We start from the raw sequence: 14,195 nt of genomic DNA, 5'->3' as shown, positions 1-14,195 counted from the left end.
ATTTCATTGAAGAGTTTAAACAGTAGTGGCAGCAGTTCCTCTCTAAATGTCTTGTAGAATTCAGCAGTGAAGCCATCAGGGCCTGGGCTTTTCTTAGGTGATAAGTTTTTAATTACGTTTTCAATTTCATTGGTTGATATTGGGTTGTTCAGAATTTTCAGGTCTTCTTTATTCAACTTTGGTAATTCATATGTATCTAGGAATCTGTCCATTTCTTCTGTGTTGTCCATCTTATTGGCATATAGGTTCTGGAAGTAGGTATTGATGAGCCTCTGGATTTCTGCTGGGCCTGTTGTAGTTTCACCCTTTTCATTCCTAATTGCATGGATTTGGGCCTTTTCTTTCCTTTTTCTGACAAGGTTGACTAAAGGTTTATCAATTTTGTTGATTCTTTTGAAGAACCAACTTGTGGCTTCATTGATTTTTTTGTGTCATTCTCTTAGTCTCCATTCCATTGATTTCTCCTCTGATCTTTATAATTTCTTCCCTTGTATGAGCTTTGGGGTTGTCTTGCTCTTTTTCTAGAAGCTTGAGGTTCAGCATCAGGTGGTTTAATTGGGCTCGTTCTGTTTTCCTAATATGCGTATTCACTGCTATGAATTTCCCTCGTAAGACTGCTTTCATTGTGTCCCATAGATTCTGATATGTTGTATTGTCATTGTCATTTAATTGAAGGAACTGTCTGATTTCTTCTTTAATTTCCTCTGTGACCCATTGGTTATTCAGAAGTGTGTTGTTCAATTTCCATGTGTTTATGAAATTTTTTGAGTTTCTTTTGCTATGGATCTCCAATTTCATTGCACTATGGTCTGATAATATACAGGGGATAACTTCAATTCCTTTGCACTTCCTTAAACATGTTCTATGTGTGAGTGTGTGGTCTATTTTGGAGAATGACCCATGTGCAGCTGAGAAGAATGTGTATTCTGATTTTGTGGGGTGGAAGACTCTGTAAACAACTGTTAAGTTGATTTGTTCAAGAGTTCAATTGAGTTCTAGTATTTCAGTACTTATTTTTAGTCTAGTTGATCGATCTATTTGTGACAGTGGGGTGTTGAGGTCCCCCACTACAATTGTATTAGTGCATATATGGCTTTTCATGTCTGTTAGTATTTGTTTTATATAATTGGGCACACTAGTGTTTGGTGCATAGATATTTATGATTGTCATCTCTTCCTCTTGGATTCTTCCCTTTACAAGGATGTAGTGTCCTTCTTCATCTCTCCTAATCAGTGTTGGTTTGAAATCTACTTGATCTGCAAAGAGGATAGCTACTCCTGCTTTTTTTCGGGTTCCTGTTGCATGGAGTATTGTTTTCCACCCTTTAACTTTCAGTCTATGAGTTTCCTTTTGAATGAAGTGTGTTTCTTGTATGCAGCATATTGTTGGATTTTGCTTCTTGGCCCATTCTGCCAGTCTATTTCTTTTGATTGGTGAATTGAGACCATTAACGTTGATGGTTATAACTGAAATGCATTGACTTGTCATTGCCATGACTTTTTCTTTTTGTTGGGTTCTCTCCCTTTACATTTAATTTCTTGTCATGCCAGATGGGTTCATTCTGCTTTGCTTCCTCGGGTTGTGATCCTCAATGTCTGTTCCTAGGCTATTGTGTAAAATTCTTTGGAGTGCTGGTTTGGTATTCACGAAGTTCCTAAGGTGCTCTTTGTCATGAAAGTATCTTATTTCTCCATCCATTTTGAAAGCTAGTTTTGCAGGGTACATCAATCTGGGTTGGAGGCTGTTTTCTTTTAGGGCTTGGAATATGTCACTCCAAGCTCTTCTTGCCTTGATGGTTTGTGTTGAGAAGTCTGCTGTGATTCTGATGGGCTTTCCTTTGTATGTGATTTGTTTCTTTTCTCTCACTGCTTTTAGAACTTTGTTCTTCTGTTGTGTTTCTGGAATCTTAACAATTATATGCCTATGTGTAGATTTTTTTTGATCAAGGCTATTTGGAGTCCTATATGCCTCACTTATCTGTATGTCAAGTTCTTTTCCCCTGCTTGGGAAGTTTTCTGCCATTATTTCTGTGAAGAGCTTTTTTATGTCATCTGCACTCTCTCCTGTTTCATTGAGCCCAATCAGTCTCATGTTATTCTTCTTTGCATCATCTAGCAGCTGCTGGATTGATTTCTCACGTTCCCTTATAATTTTGAAGCAACTTTTATTTTTCTGGTCACTAATTGCAATCTTATCTTCTATATCTGAAATTCTGTCCTCACACTGGCTCATTCTGCTGTGTAGACTTTCAATGGAGGTTTTCATGTCCTGGAAATCTATTTGCATCTGTTTTATGGATTCCATTTGTTTCTTATGTTGGGATTCCATCATGTTCCTCAGCTCCTCTCTAGATTTATTAATCATGTCTTGCACTAAGGGCACAATTTCTCCTGTTATCTGAGAAATTATTTCTGATTTCATTTTTTCCAGATCCCCTTTTGTTGCCAGTTCAGTGGGTCCAGGTGGTTGAGTATCAGTGTGTTCCATCTCCTTTCCCTTTGGGGTTGCTGTAGGTGATCTGGAAGTCTGGTTTTGAGACTTATTTATGTGTTTTCTCATTTCAACTGGGGCGGGGGGCTGTTAGCGCCTGCACGGATTACCTCCTCTGAGCTTCGTGAGGTGGGACAGGGGCCATGAGCAGCGGTAGGGATGGTGACCCAAAAGCCCTTTCCTGTGGGCTGGGAGCAGCTGGAGGGATGGTGGCTGGGAAACCCCTTCCTCTGGACCAGGAGCAGTGGGATGGTGGCTCAGAAGCCCCTCCCTCTGGGCCGGGAGTGGTGGAAGGGATGGTGGCCCAGAAGCCCCTTCCCCCATGAGGTATTCTTGGAAATGTCTGAGCTATATAACAAACCATATTAAAATTAATTTTCAACATATTGTAATGTAATGATAGGCTTAGGCTTATTTGTGGTAAGATTATCTTTTTCCTATACTAAACAACACTCATCACATAATATTCCTTCTGAGTTCATCAGTGTATTATTTTTAAGGTTTCTTTCTCTTTCCTTGTCAGGGAACAATCATCACTCACTACTATAACCAAGCTTTCTTTTTTTCCTATTTTTCTTTTCTTGTCATCACAATGTTAAAGTAAATTTTTATTTAACTATCACATACACACAGGAAAGCTCATGAATCAGGAATCACAGCATGATGTAAATAGTAACACATTTATAACACTACTCAGATCAGTAAACATAATCACTGTCTGTATTCTGGAAGCATTGTTTTTAGTGTCCTCCAAATACTCTTTCTTCCTTTCAGAGATAACAGTTATTCTGATCTTTGATATCATGGTAGAGTTTTTTATGTTCCCAAATTTTGTACACATGGAATTATTCTTTTTTGACATATTTTGCTCTATATTATGCTTGAGATTTATTGATGTTGCTGCACATAGCAGTAGTTGCTCATTTTTCATTGTATAAATAAGTGACAATTTATCCATTATATTGCTGAACAACTGGATTGTTTCTAGTGTTTGGCTATGACAATATAGCTGCTGCGACTATTAGTATGTCTTTTGATGTATATATGTATATACATATATTGTTAGGCATACATAGTTCACAGGAGTGAAATTACTGAGTTATGGGGTGATGAAATATAAGTATACCCATTTGTTTTTACCTTTTGCACTCAGACTTCTAGTACAGTGTTGAGTAGAAGTCATCATAAGGAGAATTCTTGTCTTGCTCTGGACCTTAAGGTAAAGACTTCCACTACCCTTCAATAATATGTATGATAGCTTGCTTTAGGATTTTTATCGATACCATTTGTCAGGTTAAGGAAATGCATTGTCCTGTTTTTAAAGGTTTTCTCCCTCATGGGTGGGTATTGAATTTTATAAAGCTCTTTCTCTCTGCATTTATTGAAATCATTGTATAATTTTCCTTTTTTTAGTGAGTGGATATTTGATTAATTTTTAAAGTTCAAACCAATCTTGTAGTATTAAAATAAACCCATTTTGTTTGTGATGTGATATTACCAAGTAACTCATATATCAGAAAAATTATATATTTTGAACTGATTATGAAAGTATGACATCATGTCACAAATATAACATGCTATTCTTTCTCATCTAGGTTATACTATGTGTCCTTGATTTATTAAAGTCTAATATAAATCATTACTTTTACAATTTATTGACAAAATAGGGAATTTAGAGTAACATACACAAAATTTAAAATTATAAAGCACATAAATTTATTAATAAGAGATGGGGGAATTTTCTGTTTTTATATATGAAAAGAAGTATTATCTGTTAAAGAGGAATTTCACATTAAAACAGCAATGAACTGTTATTAACATCCACTTGGTTAACAAATAATTAAAAACTATGGCAATATAAAAGTGAGAGTAATGGAAATGGGAAACCCTTTACAATTTTGGTAGGAACATAAATTAGCAACACTCCTTCTAGAGAAGTTTGGCACAATCTTGTTGAAGATACACATGCCACATAATTGAGCAAATTCACATAAAGATTATGGCAGATTTTAAGTTTGAGTGAAAACTTCAAAGAAAGTTTTATACATGTATAAAGTAGACATGTTTTGGGATAATCACTGCAGTAATACAAAATTTTCATCTACATTGCAATAGAGGAAAATATTAATAGAGAAGACGAGAAAGCATAGTAAGATTATTTCTTGAAATACTATATAGCAGCTAACATGATTGAATTAGGTCTGTCTATATAATTATAGTTAAATTACCCAAATTATACTATTATGTAAAAAAGAGAAGGCACATTTAGCATGATGCCACATAAGAATATTAAAAAGGTATCACTTATACATAGTTTATAGATTCTGATATATGTGATTAAAGTGTAAAAATGAGGATCAGCATGACTTATTCCAATATCAAGTCAAAACCAGAAAGATGATCAGAAGAAACTTTGAATTTATAGATTTTGAAATGTGACAAAATGTTAACATACATTAGCCCTGAATGTTAGAATATAGATGTTTTTTATATTATACTCTATATTTTCTGTATTTAATATATTTTTTACAAACAAAATATGGTTGGTATGTATAAATATGGTAGATTTTTCTTGAAGTTTACTTTGTTAGTTTCTAGCCTCCTCTCCAGTAAATTTAAGAAAGATAGTTAAAAACAAGGCAACAATTTTTTCCATCTATGGTTCTTCATTCTGTAACTGAAAAAACTAGCCTATTTACTATTATTGGGTGAAAGGAGCAGATTGAGGAACCTACAAGAAAAGTGGTAAATTTTTGTTGCATCTGTTTTTTCTTTGCCAGTTATTGAGTGTTTGCTAATAATACCAAATAGTACAAATTTTAAAAGTACTAGATATTAACAAACTATATAACTTTGCCTTGAAGAATCTCATTATACATTCTTTCAAATAAATGACTTGGTGATTCAAGGATTGCTCTATCTAATCAATCATCAATTTACTCATTCACAACATGTCTCTTAGTAGTCATCTTTTGGCATAGAAATCAAAGAAAAGTTCTTACAATTCTGTTCTCAGAAAAAAAAAATATAGGCACATACTTTTGCATCAAACTTAATAGGTTCATGGACTTCCAGAAATCCATTCACAGATCCTGGATTACTACTACCAACTCTAAAAGTTTAATTTGTAGAATTTAAGAAATTTTGGTCGATAAAGAATATGAATTTGGGAATAATATTGGAGTGAATTTGGAAAAGATGGATATTTTTAGCACAGCATAACTTGTAGGAGCAATTTTTCCTGCCTGATGAAAAAACAAAATATGTTTTAAACAGAGGTTCAAGAATCATAGGTAGTCTTGGGAGCCATGCTGTTTGTTTGATTCATTGATTCATTCAAAAGATATTTATCAAGAACTGTGGGAGACTCTGAACTAGAACTTTGCTTGAGAAACTGAATGAATACTTTCTATTATTTACCAAGAACACACAAACACTGCTTACTCTCCACTGGAGTCAGTACCCTTTCAACTTACCTGGAGCTGGATCAGCCCTGGTTGACTGAGACTGGGGCTGTCTATCTGAGCTGGTTCTAGTAGTAGTATATTCATCATTTGGTCTAATCAGAGAGCAGTAGGGATGTGCAGGCACATAGGGACTGTTGCACCAAGGACTGTGGTTGGGGAAAAGGGTTGGTGGCATTTCCTTTTCTCTGTAAGAGAAAATTCCAAATTGAATCTCAAAGGCATTTTATGTAGTGACATTAGTATTGAAGGTGTGATTAAAGTGAAAATGAGTTTTAAAACTAAGAGAGTGGTGATTTTTCTAGATCTTGTGAACAGAACATTTATTGTAACCCCAGAAGTATTTGGCTGCAAATGAATTCAGCACCTCTGTCCACAGCCAGCTCTGGATCCACGATAAAATTCCTAGGGGATGCATCTCTGTCTCTTCACTTACTCACTGCTAAAGACCTGGGGGACAACCTCCACTCTCAACCCCTCCTTAGCAGCCTTGCCTCAAATTATGGTGCTAGGGAAAAGCAAAGTGGCCATAGGACTTCAATATTACTTATCAAAGGCCATTAGCTTTTATTGCTTAAAAGTATGTAACTGCTTGCTTACTCTGTTTTTAAGTTTTCCATTATGGGCCCTATAAAAAAATCATTGTTTCAAAACTATAGTAGATTTATTTATTCATCACATATCTGTCACCCAGACATTCCCACATGCTCAGTTATTAATTGGGGAAAGAACTCAATAAAACAAACCAAAAACAAAACAAAACATCCTTTACCTCTTAAGAAATTGCACTTGTTTTTGGTCACGTTCTGAGGTATCTTCCTTAGTTTGATCTTGTTTTTCTTCATTTATTGGGTTTGAATATGTTGTCCACAAAAGCATATGCCTTCGGAATGTAGGTGTTACTACTGAACTTCTGTTAAATTCAATGTCGGTCTCTAATTTTTTCCACACTTGCTTCCAGTGAATAGGAGTGTACCAGGCAACAGCCTAATGAAAATGACTCATTAATATCAAATATTGTTGGAGTTTTATATTTTTGAACATTGTAGACTTATTGCTATAGAATTTATATTTTTAAAGTTAATTTTGTAAATTTATATTTACATGTTATGAGATACATAAACAAGATTGTTATCGTAGTTGAATAAATTAATGTATCTAATATTCATCTCACATAATTGGTTTTGCTGTGACAAGAGCAGCTAAAATTTACTTATTTGGCAACAGCAAAAACATCTCAAACAATAAAATTTGATTAACTGTACTTAATGTTAACTAATGTTGATGCTAATGTGAAAATTAACTAATGTTAATGCTAATGTTAAGTAATATTAACATTAACATGATGTATATCTCTGGAATTGTTCATCCTATATATCTGTTACTTTGTATTCTTTGACTTCCTTTCTCCATCCTTGCCCCTGGTTAACTACATTTTTATTGTCTATCTCCATATATTTTCTCTTTCAAAAAGGTTTCAATATACAAATAAAATTAAGCAACCTTTCTTTTCCTGTGTCTACCTTTTTGCACTTAGCAAAATGTCTTCCAGATTCATTTGCATGGTGGCAAATGGCAAAATCCCTCTCCCCTTCTTTTAAAGGCTGACTAGTTTTCCCCTGTACATATGTACCATATTTCTTCATCCATTTTTCTGTTGATAGACACTTGGATTGTTGCTATATCTCGGCTATTATGAATAATGCTGCGGTGAACACCTTTACCAAGTGGTGACTTCATCTTTCTTGGGTCTATGCCCAGAAGCAGGATTGCTAGGTCATGGGGTAGTTCTGTTTTTAATTTCTTATTTGCCCAAGTTTTAGCTGGTTGCTTCCTTCTATCCTGTTCAGCTTTAAGAATTATTTATGAATTTTGGATATTCACCTCTTATGAGATATGTGGTTTGCAAATATTTTTTTCTAGTCCGTAAGTTGTCATTTTCTTTTGTTAATTATTTCCTTTGCTGTTCAGAAGTTTTTTAGTTTGATGTAGTTTCATTTATTTATTTTTGCTTTGAAGCCTGAGCTATTGACACCATATCCAAAAAAATCATTGCCAAGGGCAGTGTCCAGAAATTCTCTCTGTATATTTTCTTCTAGGAATTTTATGGTCCCTGATCTTATATTTAGGTCTTTTATCCATTTTGAGATGATTTTTTTGTATGATGCAAAATAAGGCATAACAAATTTAAAAATCAAGCTGGATATTGCCTTTTAAATACTGTGTGTGAATCAGTGAGTTACATGATGAGGGTGTAGAAAAACTTCTGGCTTTAGTTTCCAGATTTTAAAACTACAAGCAGTACAACCTTAATCAGGTTAATCATTTAATATTCTGGACTATGTCTTTATGAACAAAACCTCAGTAGCACAGGAACTAGCACAAAGAATCAACAACTGGGATCTCATCTTATTAAAAAGCTTCTGCACTGCAAGAGAAACAACCAACAGAGCTAAGAGACCACCTACTATGTGGAAAATATTTTTTACCACCTGTACCTCAGACAAAGGACTACTGTCTAGAATATATAAAGAACTCAAAAAAATTAGACCCTCCAAATTCAAAGACCCAATTCAAAAATGGGCATCTGAAATGAACAGACATTTCTCAGGCAAAGAAGCAAAAGCAGCAAATAAATACATGAAAAAATGTTCAACATCACTGGTCATTTGAGACATGCAGATGAAAACACTGAGATTCCACCTCACCCCACAAAGAATGGCTGCTATCAAGAAATCAACCTGTACAAATGCTGGCAGGGGTGTGGGCAGAAAGGAACCTTTCTCCATTGTTGGTGGGAGTGTAGACTGGTGCAACCACTATGGATATCAGTATAGAGATACCTCAAAAAACTAGGGCTAGAGGGCCCATTTGACCCAGCTATTCCCCTGCTGGGTAGCTTCCCAAAAGAATTAAAAGAATCATACCACATTGATACACGTGCACCCATGTTCATAGTGGCACAATTTGTAATAGCTAAAGCTTGGAAGCAGCCCAATTCCCCATCAACTGGAAACTAGATAAAGAAGATGTGGGTTTTTTAAAATAAAATGGAGTACTACTCAGCCATAAAGAACAAGAAAGTAGAATCATTTATAACTAAATGGATGCATACCGAGGCCATACTCGTAAGTGAAATAAATAGGATACACATGTGTAAACACGGAATAGTTTCTCTAGTGTGAGAAACTGAAAGCGTAGATAAGGATCAAAAGGATTAATAATGAATAATTGATACTTTGAAATAGGAAAAAGGCCAAAGGGGTAGGCATGGTGGGAGGGGAAGGGGAAAGGAAAAATTATGAGAAAAGAAAAAAAAAATGGAAACGAAGTCTATGGAAATAGGGAAGGATGGAGGGGGTGAAGGGCTCACAGGTAATGGGGAAAAGAAATAAAAACCAAGATACATCATGTACAGGTACAAGCACCCAATGATAAATGTAAATGTATTTTATACCTAAAATGTACCAATAAAAGAATTTTAGGAGGAAAAAAAATATTCTGGACCATGTGTCCTTATATACAAAATGGGAAGGGTGGTCATGGAGAATTCCTTTATAAGAGAACTGTGCAAAAAGTAGTTGAAATACTAAGTTATGATTTCAAATATTTATGACACTATTTATTTCCATACTTTGAGGTGGGAAAATAGGGAATAAAACCAGAGACATGGAGAAGAAAAACACGTTTTTCAGGCTGGAATACTAAGTGAGAGTTCTGGAGCCTCATGAGTACTAAAGGTGGAGAATGATTTAATTTCCTGAATATGTGGCATGTGTGTAATATATATATAATAATAATTGTTATATATATATATATATATATATATATATATATGAGACACATATTACACTGTATATGTGCAAAAATTATTTCAGGAAAATCCTGCAAAGAGATTAACAGTTACATTTTTATTCATCATGAAAAAAATCAAGCACCAAAATGTATGCTAACATTCTACTTGTTCTTGTGATCTGTTTTTAGTTTATAAAATTAGAAGTTTGGGCTTTATGCTATACCAGTGAAAAGCTCTAAGGTTGGCTTAAGAAATTAAATAGACATTAAGATAACATGAGGCAAGTTCAGCTAGGCTAGGCTTTTAGCAGAAATAAAGAAAATGAAAAAAAATTTTGTAACCATTCTCACAAATAACAGCAAGAAAATCCTACTTTTGCTGCAGATTATCAGTTAGGGATCCTTTTCTAACAGCAGCTTGGACATGGCCATTTATGTTGAAAATAAATTCATGATCTTTCAGTGTGATTTTTCTTAATTATATTCTAGGCCTTTCCTAGGCAAGAGCAATATTTTATTTCTCCCTGCATTAAAAACTTAAAATACTGGATGATCATGATGATAACATGATAAAATTTAACCTTGTCTCTGGAATGTTGGTTAGAAGAAACTTGTAGACTATTTATAGTGCAATAGAAAAATTCTTCAAGTGAAAAGATATGGTTTTGTTCTAGTTTTGTCATGTTACAACAATGTGACTTGGAGCAAGCCATTTAACTTTCAGATCTCACTTTTGCCTTTTAAAAATATTTGAACATTACTGAGAATCCAGTAAAAAATGCACATATAAACATGTCTTCAATGAGCTCCTGCTATATAGCAGTAAAAGTAGTAAAAGGAGACCATGGTACTTAGAACAGGGAGATTGGAGGGCACCGAGGAAGTGAGTTATGGAGGTGGGAAGAGCAACATCCCTTTCAGGTCAAGTTCAACTGTCCAAACTAACTCTTGCTTTCAGACTCAGAACAAGTGTTTCTCCCTCTCAGTGCTTTTCGTGATTCTCTCACTTACACAGTTGTCATCTATGACCTGAGCGACCATGCTGTCATCTGCTGCACTCATATTTTCTTTAAATTATTTTTTCACGACATTGCAATTATTTACAGTTACGTTTAATTTCCACTAATGATAGACTCTATGTTTCCTGTGGACAGGATCTATTCAACCTGTATTTTTTCCCAGCACATACCACCATGCCTGGAAGATGACAAATATATGTAAATATTTTCAATATGGATCAATCAACCAGGTTCAGTCTTTCATCAGCAAATACAATCATTTGTGTTTACGGCATCCAGCAGAAATGATCTGATCCTATATGTGCAAAGTAGTTAAAACCACTGGGTGAAGGAGACAGTCCAAGTGCAAAGTCTCGTTGGGTTACAGGGAATGACATTTACCAAGATGCACATTCCAGCAGCTCAGGGACCTGGTCAGCCTGGCTCAATACTAATTACCCGCAACTGTGCACAAAGTAGCAACCACAACCCTGATCACAGAGTGGTTAAACATAGTAAAAGTTCAGAGCTGAGAACGTCTTCATCCCAATCTGAGTTTTGGTAATAATTTCTCATAAGGGTAAGTAAATAACTTAGATTAGGTTACCTTATTTTCCCAACCAGTGAAAATTGTTAGAATTATTATAACATTCAGCTTGAGCTCTCAAAGTGATCTAAAGGTAAGGGAGAAAAGCTTGCTAAATTACAACTAATAGGTGCTCTCTCCATCTGGTGACAACGGTTCTCATGGGTTATTAAGTGGTTTTTAATAAATTAGATAAGTCTATTCTAAAGGGAAAATTAGTCTAGGCACTAGGTATAAACTGCAAGAAAGAAACTCGAAGATAGATGTTGATCAACATATTCGATGGGTTAGTAGTTACATGACACAGTAAGTTGCTCTGGAGATAGGAAACAAAGACAAGTATTTAAGAAAAACAAAGAATTTTGAAAAAAATAACTTATTATGAGAAAAAGACATTTTCAGATCTTGCTAGTATATCCTTGGGTATATATTTATGCTAATATTATACCAAGGGAAAAAAAAGCTGAAAGAAAATATAAAATTGTCTAGTGATCAGGAAAAGAAAAATTGGTTCAAAATTGTAAGGGAACATGGGAAATCAATCCAGCAGCTGTTAGATGATGCAAAGAAGAATAACATAAGACTGATTGAAGTCAAAGAAGAAACAGGAGAGAGTAGAGATGACATAAAAAAGCTCTTCACAGAAATAATGGCAGAAAACTTCCCAAGCAGGGGAAAAGAACTTGACATACAGATAAGTGAGGCATATGGGACTCCAAATAGCCTTGATCAAAAAAAATCTACACATAGGTATATAATTGATAAGATTCCAGAAACTCAAAAGAAGAACAAAGTTCTAAAAGCAGTTAGAGAAAAGAAACCACATACAAAGGAAAGCCCATCAGAATCACAGCAGACTTCTCAACACAAACCATCAAGGCAAGAAGAGCTTGGAGTGATGTATTTCAAGCCCTAAAAGAAAACAGCCTCCAACCCAGATTGATGTACCCTGCAAAACTAGCTTTCAAAATTGATGGAGAAATAAGACACTTTCATGACAAAGAGCACCTTAGGAACTTCATGAATACCAAACCAGCACTCCATAGAATTTTACACACTATCCTAGGAACAGACATTGAGGATCACAACCCCAGGAAGCAAAGCAGAATGAACCCATCTGGCATGACAAGAAATTAAATGTAAAGGGGGAGAACCCAACAAAAAGAAAAAGTCATGACAATGATAAGTCAATATGTATCAGTTATAACCATCAACGTTAATGGTCTCAATTCACCAATCAAAAGAAATAGACTGGCAGAATGGGCCAAGAAGCAAAATCCAACAATATGCTGCATACAAGAAACACACTTAATTCAAAAGGAAACTTATAGACTGAAAGTTAAAGGCTGGAAAACAATACTCCATGCAACAGGAACCTGAAAAAAAGCAGGAGTAGCTATCCTCTTTGCAGATCAAGTAGATTTCAAACCAACACTGATTAAGAGAGACAAAGAAGGACACTACATCCCTGTAAAGGGAACAATCCAACAGGAAGAGATGACAATCATAAATAAGCACCAAACACTAGTGCACTCAACTATAAAAGAAATACTAATGGACATGAAAAGTCATATAAGCACTAATACAATAGTAGTGGGGGAACTCAATACCCCACTATGACAAATAGATAGATCAACTAGACAAAAAATAAGTAATGAAATACTAGAACTCAATCAAACTCTTGAACAAATGAACTTAACAGATGTTTACAGAGTGTTCCACCCCACAAAATCAGAATACACATTCTTCTCAGCTGCACATGGGTCATTCTCCAAAATAGACCACATACTCACACATAGAACATGTTTAAGTAAGTGCAAAGGAACTGAAGTTATCCCCTGTATATTATCAGACCATAGGGCAATGAAATTGGAGATCCATAGCAAGAGAAACTCAAAAAATTTCATAAACGTGTGGAAATTCAACAACACACTTCTGAATAACCAATGGGTCACAGAGGAAATTAAAGAAGAAATCAGACAGTTCCTTCAATTAAATGACAATGACAGTACAACATATTGGAATCTATGGGACACAATGAAAGCAGTCTTAGGAGAGAAATTCATAGCAGTGAATACACATATTAGGAAAACAGAACGAGCTCAATTAAACAACCTGATGCTGAACCTCAAGCTTTTAGAAAAAAAAGAACAGGACAAACCCAAGGTTCATACAAGGAAGGAAATTATAAAGATCAGAGAAGAAATCAATGGAATGGAGACTAAGAGAATGATAGAAAAAAATCAATGAAGCCACAAGTTGGTTCTTCAAAAGAATCAACAAAATTGATAAAACCTTAGCCAACCTTAGCAGACAAAGGAAAGAAAAGGACCAAATCCATGCAATTAGGAATGAAAAGGGTGAAACTACAACAGGCCCAGCAGAAATCCAGAGGCTCATCAATACCTACTTCCAGAAACTATATGCCAATAAGATGGAAAACACGGAAATGGACAGATTCCTAGATATATATGAATTACCAAAGTTGAATGAAGAAGACCTAAAAATTCTAAACAACCCAATCTCAACCAATGAAATTGAAAATGTAATTAAAAACTTATCAACTAAGAAAAGCCTGGGCCCTGATGGCTTCACTGCTGAATTCTACAAGACATTTAGAGAGGAACTGCTGCCACTACTCTTTCAACTCTTCAATGAAATTGAAAGGGAAGCAATACTCCCAAATTCATTCCTGGAAGCAAGCATCACCTTGATCCCCAAAGCAGAGAAAGACCCAACTGAAAAGGAGAACTATAGGACAATCTCACTAATGAACATAGATGCAAAAATCCTTCATAAGATACTGGCAAGTCGAATGCAGAAGATCATCAAGAAGATCATACACTCTGATCAAGTGGGATT

At 35.0% G+C, this 14,195-nt stretch overlaps 1 protein-coding gene across 7 annotated transcripts in view; it reads right to left on the bottom strand.

The window, feature by feature from the left end:
- Positions 1–14,195, bottom strand: part of Lmntd1 (lamin tail domain containing 1) — a 349,980-nt gene that overhangs the window by 201,433 nt on the left and 134,352 nt on the right. For all 7 annotated transcript variants that reach the window (XR_015452323.1, XR_015452321.1, XR_015452320.1 and 4 more), the window contains 2 exons: positions 6,727–6,941; positions 5,967–6,142 (listed from right to left, as the gene is read on the bottom strand). Coding sequence is in view for 1 of the 7 variants with exons in the window: in XM_087213992.1 (XP_087070118.1) it covers positions 5,967–6,142; positions 6,727–6,941 (391 nt within the window). In the remaining 6 variants the exon portion in view is untranslated. The remainder of the gene's footprint in view (positions 1–5,966; positions 6,143–6,726; positions 6,942–14,195) is intronic.

This window comes from Heterocephalus glaber, unplaced genomic scaffold, assembly GCF_053883595.1.
Source record: "Heterocephalus glaber isolate CG9 unplaced genomic scaffold, H.glaber_assembly_v1.0 deba00001444, whole genome shotgun sequence".
Classification (NCBI taxonomy): domain Eukaryota; kingdom Metazoa; phylum Chordata; class Mammalia; order Rodentia; family Bathyergidae; genus Heterocephalus; species Heterocephalus glaber.
This window is presented reverse-complemented; position numbering and strand designations above follow the sequence as displayed.